General features: G+C 41.8%; 1 protein-coding gene across 1 annotated transcript in view; it reads right to left on the reverse strand.

The window, feature by feature from the left end:
* SOS2 (SOS Ras/Rho guanine nucleotide exchange factor 2) overlaps window positions 1–13,428 on the reverse strand; it is an 83,809-nt gene extending 70,381 nt beyond the window's left edge. The window contains exon 1 of the mRNA XM_036110616.2: window positions 13,197–13,428. Coding sequence (XP_035966509.2) covers window positions 13,197–13,283 — 87 coding nt within the window. The 5' untranslated portion in view covers window positions 13,284–13,428. The remainder of the gene's footprint in view (window positions 1–13,196) is intronic.
* Window positions 13,429–17,912: the final 4,484 nt, after the last annotated feature.

The raw sequence follows: 17,912 nt of genomic DNA on the forward strand, positions 1-17,912 counted from the left end.
AGACTTGTACCTAAATATTCACAGCAGTTTCATTTGTAATAGCCAAGATCTGAGAATCAAAGGTACATTAATAAAGAGATAAACAGTGCTATATCCACACAATGGAATACTACTGAGCAATAAAAAGGAGTGAACTATTAATATATGACACAAAATGGAGGACTTGCAAAATACGCTGAGTCAAAGAAGCCAGAAAAAAAAAAAAAAAGAGTATATATTGTATGATTCCATTATTACAAAACTCTAGAAAATGCAATCTACAATAATGGAAAGCAGATCAGTAATTGCTTGGGTACAAGAAATGGAGAAGGAGGGAGAATTAAAGAGAGTCAGAGTCAAGAGGAAATCATGGGGCTGAAGGATATATTCAGTATTTTTATTGTGATGGCTTCACTGAAATATACATACATAAAAACTTATCAAACTGTATCCTTTAAATATGTACAGTTTATTATGTGTCAATTATACTCCCAATAAAGTTTTAAAAAATAATATAAACATATAATATTCTAAGGTAGCAATTTTTTGACTAGGATGTATAATGAAACCACAGCTGCACACTCTCAACTCTTCAAGGTCAGAACCATTTCTTATGTTTTTGGTTTCCTCCTATTTCCCCACCCCTTTATTACTAACACACAGGTAATCTAGTGCCATGCTTTGTATAATGAAAGCACTCAGTAAATACTTGTTCAATAAATAAATTCACAGTATCAAACAGATTTCTTGGCCTCACTGAAATCTGGGGACCGGGAAAAATTGAGAACTCCATAAAATTTGCTTTAATTTCACTGGGTATGTACCAGGAGACTCAGTTATCCCATGTAACATTAAACATGGGGAGATTCCCACTCAATGCTCAATTCCCACTGACTTTTAATATTCGCTTCTCACTTAGATTCAGCGCTCTTAATTAGGAACTTTCTTTAGGGGTTTTAAATGTAAGTTTATTTAAAAAGGAGGTAAGTACAGGCCAAGTATCTCACTCTATTTAGCTTAATATTAGGTGAGGGTTTACCATAAAATAATCAAAACATGTAGAGAAGACTATTAGTGGAGGCCAAAATTTTTGTCATTAAAATTTTCCTTGAATGGAATGAAATGGCACATGATCTGTTAAGTCCATCCCCACAGAGGCAGGCCGTTAGCCTGTAAAGCCAAGAAAGCGCAGGCTAAATCAATGGTTCCCAACTTATTCCAGTGGCAAAGCCTTTGGAAGTCACAGTGCTCTTGGCAGAATATGAAATTATTAAGAGGTTAATATTACATCATAGAGAGGAGTATTATTAGTAAAAATGACTATAAAACTGGAAACTACAGGCACACATTTGTAAGAAAAAACAAAGAGTATCATAAACTCTTTTTCCTATAAAACCTCTCTCTTTCATTTGTTTTACAATCTTCCATTACACACTAGCAAGTAAACAGCAGCAGGCACCACACCATAGACTTAAGAAAAACTTGTGAGCAAAAAATAAAATTGAAATTGAAAAAAATTAATACTGGCTTTTTTCCCCTGTGAACTAGGAAAAGATCACTATTCTAAATATGCTTTATTCAAAGTTTAAGACTCCCCGAGCCAAATACCCACTTCCTTCAGCATACTATCAAAACTACCATACGTACTCTTTCTTAAAGAACATCTGCCACAGGGGTGCCTGTGCGGCTCAGTTGGTTAAGTGTCCAACTCTTGATTATTGGCTCAGGTCGTGATTTCAGGGTCGTGGGACCGAGCCCCATGTCGGGCTCCCCACTCAGTGGGGAGTCTGCTTGAGATTCTCTCTCCCTCTCCCCCAGCCCCTCCCACCACTCACACACAACGTGCTCTCACTCGCTCTCTCAAATAAATAAAGAAATGTTTAAAAAACAAAAAAAAAATCATCTGCCTGACAAGGTACCTGCACTCAAGGAGAAAACAGGTTCTCCTTTCCCACCTCTTCTTCCCAACTGCCCCCCTCCCACTTTACTGAAGAAAGGCAGATCTTTACTCTGATCTCACTATGGTGTGCTGCTCTGGGCAGGGGGCAATAAAAAAATAATAAATCTAGGACACTAAACAAAGAGACAATTACAAATATTTTTCATTTAAGTACGTTGCTTCTTCCATCCCCTAGCCTACTGTCAAAAAACACAACCTTACTAAGAAGAAAAACATAACGAAAACAAAGAAAAGAAAGCATCTTTAAGAAAAACTAAAAGGTGGGAGCCTGGGTGGCTCAGTCAGTTAAGCATCTGCCTTCAGCTCAGGTCATGATCCCAGGGGCCTGGGATGAGTCCCACATCAGGCTCCCTGCTCAGCGGGGAGTCTGCTTCTCCCTCTACCCCTCCCACCCTGCTCGTGATCTCTCACTCTCTCTCAAATAAATAAAATCATTACAAAAAAAAAAAATACTAAAAGGCAACATTACTTTATTTCACTCAAAAGAAAAAATTCAAAGCAAGTTTTCACACCTTAACTATTTTTTTATCTTACAATTAGAATTCAGAAGTGAGATGGTTGGCATGTGACATGTATTAAGACATTCATTTGACCTGGAAAATTAAGTCAGACCTTGTCTCAAATAAGATAAATATGATGAGGTTGGTTGGCGTGACAATTAAAACTAACCTTACCGATTTGGTTATATGGTGAATATTTTACATTAAACGAATGAGTGTGGTAGGCAGAATTCTAAGGTGGCCCCTAGGATTCCCACCCCTTGATGTACATGCTCTGTATACGCCTCTTGAGTGTGAGCAGGACTTGGAATATGATGGGATAGCACTCTTATGATCAAGTTACCATATAAGGCAAAACTGACTAAGGTCCCTAATCAGTTGTCTTTGAGTTAACTGAAACATTATCATCCTGGATAGGCCTGACCCAAATCAGGTGAGTCCTTTAAAAGCAGGTGCAGAAGTACGAGATAAGAAACAGCACCAGATGCATTCCTGTTGGCCTTGAAGAAGCAAATTGACATGTTATAGGGAGGGTCATGCGGCAAGGAATGGCAGCAGCCTCTAGGAGCTGAGGGTCTCAGACATACAACTGCAAGGAAATGAATTCTGCCAATAACTACATGAGCTTGGAAGAGGCTTTCAAATGAGACTGCAGCCCCAGCCAAAACCTTGATTGAGACCCTAAGCAGAGAACCCAGCTAAACTGTGCCTAGACTTTTAATTTACAGAAACTGAGACAATAAACCTGTGTTGTATTAAACCCCTAAAGCTTATAATAATTTGTTAAGCAGCAACAGAAAATGAATACAATGAACTAGATATACAGCTCCAAGGATTCAATGAAAATATGTTTAAAGAACATGATAAGGTAAAATACATGTTATTAATTAAGTATCATCATAGCTAAAGTGTGCTAAAGTTAATATTGTTCTCATTTTCCCAATCTTTCTTGGATATATTGGACTAAATAAAGTATCTCTAAGCAAAAAAGTAACAGTTATAATTATTAGTCTTTTGGCATGTCCTGGAAAAGCTAGAAAATGAAAAAGTGAATAGCTCTGAAGACCAGGCAACAAATCATTCTGCAAGTCAGGTGGTTTCCAACTTTTTACTTTAAACAAAATTGCAGGAGAACCTAAATAAGTTACTGGCTGATATATCATTAAGACTAACTTTTTGATAGATAACAATTTTTGGCATATAATTTGAAAAAAGTTTAAAAAATGACCTTGATTACTTTAAATCGTTCTTCTATTTATGTCAACAAGGGTTCTCAGGGCTTATATCTACAGAAATGGGAAACAGGAATAGAAATGAGGCTGAACTGTGATTCACTCCTGCAAGACCCTATCTCATTCTAGCAATAGTCACCCATGAAACATGAACTAATTTAAAAACAATGTAAACAGCCACATATATGTCACTGAATAATGCATATTCAACAAAGCTTTATAATTACTAATTTTTCAAAATCCATGACATGTATGTTCTTTTGATCAACTATGTCCTACTAGCAATTCACTCTAAAAGATTTTTTTAAAGATTTTTTAAATTAATTAATTTATTTATTTATTTGGGAGAGAGAAGAGAGTGAGGGCATGAGAGACAGCGTGAGTGGGGGTGGGTGACAAAGGGGCAGAGGGAGAGGGAGAGACTCCCTGCTGAGCAAAGAGCCTGATGTGGGGCTCCATCCCAGGAACCCAGGATCACAACCTGAGCAGAGGGCAGACACTTAACAGACTGAGCCACCCAGGCGCCCTAAAAGAAAGAATTTGACGCTTCATGGTCATTGAAGAAATTTTTAAAAATTCAATATACAGCATTTTTGTTGTTGAGGAAAGTGTAAATATAAAGGAGGGATCAAAGACTTTTAAGCATAAACATATATTAAAATATAATTATGCAGAGGAAGTGGAATGAAAAGTTCACAGAGAAAAAAGAATAACGTAAAATTTCCAACTGTTAAAAAAGCACTTTGTCGGGGCGCCTGGGTGGCTCAGCTGTTAAGCGTCCGCCTTCGGCTCAGGTCATGATCCCAGGGTCCTGGGATTGAGCCCCGCATCGAGCAAGCTCCCTGCTCGGCGGGAAGCCTGGTTCTCCCTCTCCCACTCCCACTGCTTGTGTTCCCTCTCTTGCTGTGTCTCTCTCTGCCAAATAAATAAAATCTTAAAAAAAAAAAAAAAAGCACTTTGTCCCATATGCAACGATATGGAGGAAGCTAGAAAGTATAATGCTAAGTGAAATAAGTCAGAGAAAGACAAATACCGTATGATTTCACTCATATGTGGAATTTAAGAAACAAAACAAATGAGCAAACGGGAAAAGAGAGAGAGAAACCAAGACACAGATTTTTTTTTTAAGATTTTATTTATTTATTTGACAGAAAGAGAGAGCACAAGCAGGAAGAGCGGCAGGCACAGGGAGAGGGAGAAGAAGTTTCCCTTGCTGAGCAGGGAGGCAGACGCAGGGCTTGATCTCAGGTCCCCAGAATCATGACCTGAGCTGAAGGCAGACGCCTAACCAACTGAGCCACTCAGGCTTCCCAAGAAACAGATTCTTAATTATAGAGAACAAACTGATGGTTACCAGAGGGGAGGAAGATGGGGGGGATGGGTGAAATAGGTGATGGGGATTAAGGAGTGCACTTGTCATGATGATGTATGGAATTGTTGAATCACTATATTGTACACCTGAAACTAATATAACACTGTTATGTTAACTGGAATTAAAATAAAAACGTTTAAAAAAAAAAGCACTTTGTCATGTATATTTTAAAAGGATCAATGGTGGATATCAACATGCTATGGTATTTAGATTTCACCAGATATATTTAAAAGACTGATGGGGGGGGTGCCTGGGTGGCTCAGTCGGTTAAGTGTCTGCCTTCAGCTCAGGTCATGATCCCAGAGTCCAGGGATCGAGCCCTGAGTCAGGCTCCCTGCTCAGAGGGGAGTCTGCTTCTCCCTCTGACCCTCCCCCTTCTTGTGCTCTCTCTCAAATAAATAAAATATTTTATTTTATTTTATTTATTTATTTGACAGAGAGAGACACAGCGAGAGAGGGAACACAAGCAGGGGGAGTGGGAGAGGGAGAAGCAGGCTTCCCACCGAGCGGTGGATCACGACCTGAGCCGAAGGCAGACGCTTAACAACTGAGCCACCCAGGTGCCCCTCAAATAAATAAAATCTTAAAAAAATAAAAAATAAAAGACTAATGGAACTGTTTTACTTTAAAATATCAGTATTTAGAACACATAAAATTATATCTTCTGCAACTAACTGAACTTGAAGATGAACATTTTTAGATGTCAACATAAAAACGTGCAATTAAAAAATTCTTTTGGGGATACACAGCAAAAAATGTAAAAAAAAACAAAAAAACCTCTAATTAGGAGAAAGAATCAAGACTCAATGTTGATGAGATTTGAACCTGATGTGAGATGGAAGGGAAGGGTGATGACCAGGTTTCTGGCTTGAATATTGAGTATATCGTTTATACTGGAGGTTAGGACAATAATAAACTTGGATTGGGTTATGTTGTGAACATCTACATAGGAATGTCCAGGAAGCAGGGGATGTAGTGGTTTTAAATAGGCTGCAAGAGGAGTCCTCTTCAAGATGATGTTTGTCTGAAGACTTAAAGAAGGTACAAGGACCAGTCATGTTTTTAATTTGCAGGAAGGCTGTTCTAGGCAGAAGAAACAGCAAGTACAAAAACCCTGATGTCTACACATTAGAATGTGTCTGTGGGTACAAGGAAGCCACTGTGGGGAAGGAGCAGAGCAAAAAAGGGAGAGAAGTATGAAGTCAGAGATGTATAAGCAACAGGCAGCATCAGAGTATAGTAACCTACTGAGAGGACTTAGACTTTTATTCTGAGAAGCAATGAGAGTTTTGAACAAAGGAATGACAAGATATCACTTATCTCTGCTGTGTTGAGAAAAGACTGAATGGGGCAAGGGCAGAAGAGAGGAGACCAGTTATAGGCTATTTTAGCACTCCAGGAGATTGGTGATGGCTTGGTCCCAGGTAGTAGAAGTAGAAGAGTAAGAAATGGTGGTTGAGTATAGCTACAGTTTTTAAAGTAGAGCTGAACGATCTGCTGACAGATTAGACAAATTAGAAAGACAGGATTCAAGAACAACTCCAGATTTTTATTTGGAGCAACTTGAAGGATGCAGTAGCTAACCATTTACTGATATAGGAAACACTACAAAAGGAGCAGGTTTTGATGGGGAGAGAAGGAGCTCAGTATTGGTTGAGATGCCTATCACACATCCCTGTGGAAGTATCAAGAAAGAAGTTGGATACCCAAGCTCAGGAGAGAGGTCTGAGCCAGAGATAAAAATATGGAAATCATCAGATACAGATGACATGTGAAGCCATGAGGCTGGACGGGATCTCCAAGTGACTGTAAATAGAAACAGAAGTCCAAAAACTAAGCTCTGGGAAGGTCAGGATGATGTAGTTTGGGGAGAAGAAGAGGACTCAACAAAGGAGAGGACCTAAAAGTAATAGCCAGAGGGAGAAAACCTGCAGAGCTTGGTGTCCTGGAAGCCAAATAAGAAAAGGAGGAGTTCAGGGGCGCCTGGGTGGCTCAGTTGGTTAAGCGACTGCCTTCGGCTCAGGTCATGATCCTGGAGTCCCGGGATCGAGTCCCACATCAGGCTCCCTGCTCAGCAGGGAGTCTGCTTCTCCCTCTGACCCTCCTCCCTCTCATGCTCTCTGTCTCTCATTGTCTCTCTCGCAAATAAATAAAATCTTAAAAAAAAAAAAAAAATTTAAAAAAAGAAAAGGAGGAGTTCAACTGCCAAATGCTGCTAATGGGTAATTAAGAAAGAATTAGAAAGTGCTATGTAGGGCGCCTGGGTGGCTCAGTTGGTTAAGCAACTGCCTTCGGCTCAGGTCATGATCCTGGAGTCCCGGGATCGAGTCCCGCATCGGGCTCCCTGCTCAGCGAGGAGCCTGCTTCTCCCTCTGACCCTCCCCCCTCTCATGTACTCTCTCTCATTCTCGCTCTCTCAAATAAATAAATAAATCTTTAAAAAAAAAAAAAAAAAGAAAGTGCTATGTAAGTAAGAGCTAATGTTTGAGTTTACAAAATGATTTAATGAAGAAAACAGGGAGAATGAAAATCTTACTTGGAAGAGACAATACTAGTGCTCGTATCTAGATCTTGATGTAATTTTGTGTTGCTTCATTTCTACACATTAAAATGTGAAGAGTAGGGGCGCCTGGGTGGCTCTGTCGTTGAGCGTCTGCCTTCGGCTCAGGTCATGATCCCAGGGTCCTGGGATCGAGCCCTGCATCGGGCTCCCTGCTCCGCGGGAAGCCTGCTTCTCCCTCTCCCACTCCCTCTCCCATTCCCTCTCTCGCTGTGTCTCTCTCTGTCAAATAAATAAATAAAATCTTTAAAAAAAGAAAAGAAAAAAAATGTGAAGAGTATAACGCGTTACACCTTTCAAAGATTTTCTAACTATCGTATGTTCTTATAAACGTGACTACATGAGATAATGCTAAATCCATTAGTTCCATTAAAATTCCTTCCTGATTCAAAAAGACAATGTAATCAAACTACTGTTCCCTTGAAAGAAAGACCATGGTTAAAATAAAAGACATATACTTGATTTATGTCAAGTGGTAACACAGGTAATGCTTTGGATAGTCAGCATAAAACACTTTAATGGAATATTATTGCTCCAAATATACCATACCAAAATTAAACTGAAAATAGAGGACGGCTACTAAATCATGGCTGACAGGGAGCTAAATGCAGCAAATTAAAATGCATTCCTAATGCTCATCCAGTTCTGGCTGAACCCCTTGGGTCAGTTTGGGTCATTATTAGTTTGGAATAATTCCAAATGACTCCCTGGAGTTCTACTGTTATAGTCAGTGGCTTTAGGAAATCCAGAGCAGGCCTGACATCACAAAAAAAATCATAGGATATCCTATTCATTCCTAGCTTTCAGCTGGAGTGATCTTTTTAAAAAGCAATTTTGATCAAGTTAATCTAATTATTTTGTTACATAAATAACACTACAGGGCTTCCTACTCTCAGGTAGAAACCTTAACCTGGTCTACCAAACTAGCCTCTTCATTTGGTCTTGCTTCTTTATTTATTTATTTTTTTTTTTAAAGATTTTATTTATTTATTTGAGAGAGAGAAAGCATGAGAGGGGGGAGGGTCAGAGGGAGAAGCAGACTCCCTGCCGAGCAGGGAGCCCGAGGCGGGACTCGATCCTGGGACTCCAGGATCATGACCTGAGCTGAAGGCAGTCGCTTAACGAACTGAGCCACCCAGGGACCCCGGTCTTGCTTCTTTAAAACAAGTCATGTTCCTACCTTTCCCTCAGCCTTTCTCTCCCTTTTCTTTGTCTTGTTAATTCCTATTGATCTTTCAGATAATTGTTCTTTATTGTCTGTCCTTCCCAGGCCTCTCCCACACAGGCATTTAGAATGGAAGCTTTATGAGAGCAGGGGCCTTACTACAACCTCAGTATCAGGAGTAGTGCAGGGCACCCATGAGGCACTCCGTAAATATTTGAATATATCCTCCAGAACGCAGCACAATGTTACTTCCCTAGAGAAGCCTTCCCTGACCCTCTTGTGTCAGTGACACCAAATTTATTTTCTCAAAGACCCTATACTTTTCTTCTGGGCCCCAGAAAGATTCAGAGCAGTCTTCTAAAATCGTTCCAAGAGACAGTACAAAGGCAGAAACACTAGAATCTTCCAGAGTTCACAAAAGCATTTCTAAACCAAAACCTCCTGCCCTCTTCTTCCTTGCCATAGACTGCTATTTAATTAATAGACATTGTCTCATACCTCTTACATTCTAAACAGATATCTAAGAGCAAACTGTAATGTTTGGGGGGGGGTTCATATTTTACCTGAATTAGAGTCAGGAACAGTTCAACCAATTCTTTCTAACTCTCTATGACATTTTTAACTACAGATAGACAAGACATTTTCTTTTCCACATTTAGCCTGGTGAAGAACACCCCACAGAAAAGGCATCTACGAGGGAAACAACAGAGACTAAAAAACCTGATAAAATGATTTCAAGGCATGTTTCCCATACGTAGAATTTGCTTACACTGATTTTTTCAGCATACAATCAATAGCACAAACACAAAGCACCAAAGGCATTTCAAAGACAGAGGTAATAAGCTGCATTTACAAGTATATCCCCCACTCTTTTTTCCTCTCAAGTAATATGATAGCTTCAGTCTTCTTGGGGAGTAGTGGTGAAGGCATTTATGTTTCTGGCTCTTTTAGGGAAGACACATAATTTAGCAGTAATGTTAACAATCCATGTATTATCCATTAGTAATGTCATTTCCCTCTGCTTTACCCTTTGTAGTTCTTTATGTATTTAAATGCTCTACCTGAAGTTGTTTTAAAAGTTAAAAAAAAAAAACAACAAAAAGTTAAAGAACACCACATTTCTATTTCCAAAATTTTTTCATAAATATATATATATTTTTAAGATTTTATTTATTTATTTGACAGAGACACAGCAAGAAAGAGAACACAAGCTGGAGGAGTGCAGGAGGGAGAAGCTGGCTTCCCGTGGAGCAGGGAGCCCGATGCGGGGCTCGATCCCAGGACCCTGGGATCATGATCTGAGCGGAAGGCAGACACTTAACGACTGAGACACCTAGGCGCCCCTCCATAAATCTATTTTTCAATGTTTGTGTTTCTATGTGGTGAAATAAATATTTAATGTTGGTTTAAAAAATCCCCTGTGTTTTCAGGGTCAACAATGGTGACTTCACCATATAATCTGATTTTCATAAAAATTAGCCAAAACTTGAAAATAAACAGAAGAGATTACTAGGTATCTTTCAGTACAATGCTGTGCTCAAACCTTTGAATACTCTCTATTGACTGGGCTATGTTACAAATCTGTAAGATTAACATTGAGATTTTTGTCTGGTACAGATGCAAATAATTTCATATCAGTGGAAAAGACAATCCAAAACTTACTGTTTCTATTCCTATAGGGTATTAACTAATTTTGTATCTAACCCAAGAATCTTATCTTAATATTCCTTTATTAAGTTGTCTATTAAATACCTACCTCCTAAAATTTTCATATGAAGTAGTTTTAACATTAACTTATGAGTTCCCCATTAGGTAATAAGTTGAATCAAAATCACTGACACACGTTTGTTTATATTTGCATGAGTCATGATTTTACCTTTCAGAAAATTACACTTCAAGTTTTAGAGATTCCTCCAAGATGCCCAAGTAGAATCTGATAGAGCCAATTAAACTACATTGCTCTTTTCACACACACATATAGATATTCCTTACATAACTCTGAGCTCCTAATTGCTAGCTATCTCATCTATATAAACCAAAACCAAAAAGTTTAGAATGTTCAGTGTAGATGGTAAACACCTTTAGAGCATGGCTTTTATTCATCTTTATTTCATCTTAGTTCCAGCATGGTGCAAGTACCTAAAATGTGTTCAATAAATGTTAATGTCAATTATATTTCAATTTAAAAAATACCTGGATAAAAATAAAGGGAAAAAAAGTTAAATGAAGTATTCCACATGTTCAATGAAGGAAAAAGCCAACTGGAGGAGAAAAATCCTAGTAGTCCAATACTACTACTACTACTACTACTACTACTACTACTACTACTAATCCTAGTAGTCTTTGTAACTATCTGTTAGCTGGAGGAAGGAAGCAAGCCAAGTTCTAGATGCTTTGACTGTAAAGACAGAGCCTCCCTCAAAATGGCAGGATTTCTCATTGTACAAAGGTATGGCTGGCAGGTACATACCAGAATGTAACACATCCTACAAAGGAAGAGTGAACCTTGAGCTCCTTATGAGCAATAACTCTTAGCAGGCACCATAAACCTAGATGTTGCAATACCACAAATACCCAGATGCCACAGAACTGGACATAATCCAGTTATTATTAACACCAAAAATTTTCCAAAAATATAAAAAAAGTCTTCCATAGGAATATATCTCAATTCTCTAATAACGGTAAATTAATGAATTAAATAGAAATTACTTTTTGAATTCAGTTCACCACAAAAGACCAAATTTTCTTAGATGTATTTATTCCATAAGCAAAGGATCAATGAGAACTGTGGTACAAGACAATACAGATCTACAAGACACCTGAGCTCCAGGTAAACAAGCACAGCATATAAATGCAAAATAACAGTCTCAAAGCAATGGACTAGGATACTTGTTCTGGCTTTGTTTCCACCCTAACCTGAAGAAGTAAATCTGTCTCTGTTCATGCAGGATTACTAGGGTCAAAGCTACCTACTGAATAAATTATGCAACACACATTCAAATACTATTTGCTACCAGAAAGTACCACTAGCTGAGCATATCATATCCCCCTTTACTTTTCAACTTGGGCCAGAGTTCATTATCACTACTTAGAGCACTTGCTTTTCTTTCCCTCTTCTTGTAGAATCAGGCTGCCCATGGAAGTCAAGTCAATTAACTTTAACACCTAGTAGGCCAGTGAAATGATAACTATCCCTAGTTACCTCCACCACCAAGTTCTCTAAAAAGACATGACTTGGTGTTTGGCCCAAGGGAGGCAATATCTCCTTGCCTGGAGGCAATATCTCCTTGTAAGAATTATGAAAACGATGGAAAATCTGAAACTCTGAATGCATGAGGAAAATGTTCTCACCTTTAAAATATGCTTCTTCCTTTCATTTACAGAAATTTGTTATATGAAGATTTATTTTCCAAATGCAGTCTTTTAAATTAATGTTTATTTTTTCTTTATTATTTTAAAAATTTATTCTTGGTTACTCTGCACAAAATGCAGACGGTACTAACCCCTTGCATCAATGTCAATGGAAGCCCATGTTCAGCAGGCATGATGTCTAACCTTGCAGTCTTTAAATGTCTTGACCTTACAAAAAGGTTTATTATAAAAATGATAGTATGATTATCTAAATTCACAAACGGAGACTCACATCATCTACAGGAGAGATGCATCCAGGATACAACCAAACTTGAAAGGTTGATTTTTATGAGCTGCACCTTTTTTGCCCCCTTAAAATGATTCCAAGTTCTACACCGCACCCAGTGAAGAAACACCAAATTTTTTAGGGGAAATCTCTTGTAAATGGGTAGGACACCTTTTGCAGGAAGTGAGGAAGCACTTTAAATTTCCCTCAAGAATTGTTAAAAGGAGTATTAGGGCCCACTGACATTTCACACGTGAAACACATCCATGTTACAAAAAAGTACTGCCTCGTGAATGGACACCCCTGACAAGCAAACTGCCTAGGGGAACACCCCCAAAGAACCTGATTAAAAGTAATTACTGGGCCTGGAAATGAACTTTTGTTTTAGAAACTATGTAAACACCAGCGAGACTTTCTCTTGCCCTAATCCAGCCTGAGGACAACAAATTGGCCAACGGCGGAAGTTGCCTGACGAAATGACTGCAACACGAAATCCATTTTTATGATCATAACAAAACCTTCCTTCCGGGGCCAGGCAAAAACTTGAGAAAACGTCCTTTTGGATGCAACAGGCAATCCTGAGTCCCCCACAGCCAGCCACTGAGCAACAGCCCGGCCCGCGGGACCCGAGCATGGGAGGACGTGCAGCTCCCCGTTAGAGGCTCGCCGGGGCCCCGCGCTGGGCAACCCCCACCCCGCCCGCCTGCCCGCCGCCGGGCTCGGCCAACGCAGCCCGCGGCCGCCCCGGCACCTCCCTCGGCCCCCGCGGCCGCCCGGGCACCAGCACTGACCTTCCGCAGGGCCGAGACCAGCAGTCCCCGCCATTTCGGACTGTTCTCTTCGCTGAAGAACTCGTACGGCTGCGGCGCCTGCTGCATGGCCCCGGCGGCAGCGCCTCCGCATCAGGGGCGGCCCGCGGACCGAGCCGGGCCGGGCGGGTGGCCTGACAGGCAGGGCGCGGGCCGCCTCGCCTCGCCGGCCGCCGCCGCCGCCGCCGCCGCCGCCTCCCGCCCGGGCTGCAGCTAGGGCCGAGGCGGCTCGGGGGCGGCGCCGGCGGGTGGGCGTGGGCTCCGGGGGCGGTTTCCTCGGCCCAGGCGGCCTCGCCTCGCGCAGCGTCCGCAGAGGAAGCGCGGCGGCCCGAGAGTCCGGGTGACCTCCAGCTGCGACCGAGACGGCGGCCTCCTTTCCCGGCGGCGCTGGCCCTCTTCTCGGGCGGCTCCTCCTCCTTTGTCTGGGTTCACAACCCGGCGCGGGGTACGGCTGACCTCGCCCCCGCCCCAACTCCCGCTACGGCCGCGGCTGGCGGAGAGCAGCGGCGGCGGCAGCTCGTCTCCTCATTGCCTCATCCCCGCCCTCCCAACAGGCAACGCCGCCCGGCCCGCCCGAGTCACCTCTAGAGGGCTCTGGGGACCGAGCGGGCGTGCGCATCAGGCGAGCGAGCCACACCGGCGCGCACAGTGCTGGCCGCCGCCGCCGCCCTTGTAGCAGCCGCGCACAGCGCCCCAGGGCCGCCGCCGAGGTCCCGGCTCTAGCAGTCGCCGCTCGGCCCGCCCCCTGGGCCCGGCGCTCATTATCCTGGGTCGCCGGAGAAGCCCCGCACGGAGCATGCGCGCCGCGGAGCTGGCAGAGGCGCCGGCCGGTCGCGGGGTTGCAGAGGCGCCGGGGCTGGCGGTGGAAGTCGGCCTGTGCTGGGGATTGGCAGGGGGCCTGTTCCAGACAGACCACCCAAATGACTGTGTTTTACACAAACGCTCCCTTCTCTCGACCTTCCCAAAACAATCCTGATTCGGTGCCACTCTGAGCCCCAGTATTGCAGTCATGGGGAGCAGTTCAGGATGGGGAGAGAAAGGGACATTCAGCCGGACACGATGTTTAACGTGTGCTCTACATGGCTATTCGGCATTTGGAGATAGTTAACTATTTCATCGAGTGATGTTTTCAGGACTGACGGAGGTGAGACTTGGAAAGCCCTCAGCACACAGTGGGGTCAGCCACCAGCAGTGAGGAAGGGAAAGGAAGAGCAGGGTGAAAAAAAACTGTGCACGCTTCAGTTCTGGGATTAGTAACCCAACAATTATCCTTCCCAAAACACACACCAATTTGTCATTTGGCAAAATCAAAATGACAGAGCTGGAAAACTCATTTTTCTAATCCAAATATCCACTGAAGCACGAATTTCTTCTAATAAAGTCACATCCACATTCCCATGTACTTGGGATAAAAAGAGAGTGAAATGCTTGTATTTCTCCAATTACTTTTTCAATCAGTGACGACAAAGACTGGGTTATATAGACTGTCTTTTCTCTCCTCTTCCAGAACTCCAGCTGTATACTACCAGGCTGTCAAACTACTAGACTGTGATTGTATTATAGGAGAGTAAAGTTGTTAGTGGGAAGTTTCATTCTTGGCCAAGGATATTGGAAGACTTCTCTGAGCCAAATCTGGCCTGAAGACACATTCTGTTTATCCAAATCTATATTTAAATTTTAAAATCGTTAACATTTTAAAATCAAGAGATTTTATATAAAAATGGATTTCCCTTCTCTTGACAAAAATCTAGCAACATTGGGCCCTGCTGCATTCCTGCAAAAGAATAATCAACAGGCAGTGGGTAGTGGCTGCCCTCTTTAGAAAAGTATGCCATCCCATTTCCAGTTGGCTATACTCCCTACCCGGCACTCTCCACCCTTTTATGTAACCTGCCTAGTCTCTACAGGCATCTGAGTTGTGATCTCTGAGCTAGGCAAACAGAAATGTGATCCATGTGCATGTGGGGGATAACCCAAGAAGGACACCCGTAAAAATCCCAACCAGACAAATGGGCCATCCAAAATAAAATGTTGGATCCATACCCCACACTCTACACTAGGATAAATTGCAGAAGTGTCAAAGACTTAAATGTAAAAAATTAAAACCATAAAATAATTTGTTTATAACTTCAGAATACAAAAGATGTTTCTACTATGATACAAAATCTAGAAGATTGATAAACCTATTTTTAAAAATGAACGGAAAAAAAATCACAAGGTAAGCCAAAAGGCAGATGACAAACTGGAAAAAATATTTGCAACTCATTTTCTAAATAGTTCATTTCCCTAATATCTAAAAGAGTTCCTACAGGGGCACCTGGGTCACTCAGAAAGTTAAGCATCTGACTCTTGAAATCAGCTCAGGTCTCAATCTCAGGTCATGAGTTCAAGACCCATGTGGGGCTCCACGTAGGGCCTACTTCAAATAAATAAGTAAATAGTTCCTACAAATTAATAAGACCAAAACTCAAGGGGAAAAAAGGATAAAGTATATGAAAAAAATGGTTCACAGAAAAGAAATACGTCTCTTAAGTATATTAAACATGGGGACACCTGGGTGGCTGTCAGTTAAGCATCTGCCTTTGGCTCAGGTCATGATCCTAAGGTCCTGGGATAGAGTCCTGCATTGGGCTCCTTGCTCAGCCGGCAGCCTGCTTCTTCCTCTGCCTGCCACTCCCCCTGCTTGTGCTCGTGCTCTCTCTCTTTCTGACAAATAAATAAATAAAATCTTAAAAATATATATATATTAAGCATGTTCAACTTCACTCATATTACAAAAAATTTATACTATTAATTTTTTACCTACTAGAATAGCCACCCACACAGATCAAAATGTCTGATTATATACTATGTTGGTGAGAATATGGAGAAATAAATACTCTAGTATAATTTTCATGAGAGCTTAAATTGGTTCAACCTCTACCAAGGGCAACTTGACACTATCTATCAAAGTTGCAAAGGCAAATACCCTTTGACCCAGCAAATTCTAAGAATATGTCCTATCGGGGGTGCCTGGGTGGCTCAGTGACTGCCTTCGGCTCAGGTCATGATCCTGGAGTCCCACGATCGAGTCCCACATTGGGCTCCCTGCTCAGCAGGGAGTCTGCTTCTCCCTCTGACCCTCCCCCCTCTCATGTGCTCTCTCTCTCTCTCTCTCTCTCTCATTCTCTCTCTCAAATAAATAAATAAAATCTTTACAAAAAAAAAGAATATGTCCTATCGGTATACTTGCTTATATGTAAAATGATTTAACACAAAGTTATTCACTGCAGTACTGTTACAGCAAAAACAAAAGTACCCCGGAAATAAACAATTTAAATAATCGTCAGTAGATATAAGGGCCTTGTTCAACAAATAACAGTAAATTCACAGAATGGAAGCTATAAAATCATTCAAAAAGAACCAGGCCACTGTGTTCAGGCTACTTGAACATTATCAAAGAGACAGTGCAAAGTGAAAACAGCAGGGACTATAACATAGTATGCAGAGTGTGCTACCACTTGTGTAAAAGAAATGGAGGCGGGGGTGCCTGGGTGGCTCAGTGGGTTAAGCATCTGCCTTCTGCTCAGGTCATGATCTCAGGGTTCTGGGATGGAGCCCCACATCAGGCTCCCTGCTCAGCGGGAAGCCTGTTTCTCCCTCTCCCTCTGCAGCTCCCCCTGCTTGTGCTCTCTCACACTGTCTCTTTGTCAAATAAATAAATAAAATCTTAAAAAAAAAAAAAATAGAGGCGGGATTTTGTTACATATATCATCTCTGTAAGGCTGTACAAGAGATATTGACAATTTTTGTTGCATCAGGATGAGAACTGGATGGCTTGGAGGAGAGGAGATTTTTTTTTTTTTTTTTTAAGATTTTATTTATTTGACAGAGAGAGACACAGCCAGAGAGGGAACACAAGCAGAGGGAGTGGGAGAGGGAGAAGCAGGCTTCCCGCTGAGCAGGGAGCCCGATGCGGGGCTCGATCCCAGGACCCTGGGATCATGACCTGAGCCGAAGGCAGACGCTTAACGACTGAGCCACCCTGGCGCCCCGAGGAGATTCTTTTATTGAGTACATTTTGGGGACTTTTGAATTTTCAACCATAACAATGCTGTACTTACTCAAAACATTAATTTAAAAATTTTGTAAATAAAAAATTTCCAACCCTGGGGAGCCTGGGTGGCTCAGTAGGTTAGGCGTCTGTCTTTAGCTCAGGTCATGATCCTAGGGGAGTCCCGCAGCAGGGAGCCCGCTTCTCCTTCTCCCTTTCCCTTTGCCTGCTGCTCCCTTTGCTTGTGCTCTCCCTCTCTCTGTCAAATAAATAAATAAAATCTTAAAAAAAAATTTTTCCAACCCCATCATAAACACTTGCTTCAAGTATTAAAAAATATAAGTATTAGGGGCACACGGTGGGCTGTCAGTAGAGGCTGCGACTCTTGATCTCAGGGTTGTGAGTTTGAGCTCCACATTGGGTGTAGAGATTACTTAAAAATAAAATCCTTTTTAAAAAATGGAAGCATTGGGCGCCTGGGTGGCTCAGTCGTTAAGCATCTGCCTTCGGCTCGGGTCGTGATCCCAGGGTCCGGGGATCGAGCCCCACATCGGGCTCCCTGCTCGGCGGGAGGCCTGCTTCTCCCTCTCCCACTCCCCTTGCTTGTGTTCCCTCTCTCACTGTCTCTCTCTGTGAAATAAATAAATAAAATCTTAAAAAAAAAA

This window comes from Halichoerus grypus, chromosome 8, assembly GCF_964656455.1.
Source record: "Halichoerus grypus chromosome 8, mHalGry1.hap1.1, whole genome shotgun sequence".
In the NCBI taxonomy this organism is placed as follows: domain Eukaryota; kingdom Metazoa; phylum Chordata; class Mammalia; order Carnivora; family Phocidae; genus Halichoerus; species Halichoerus grypus.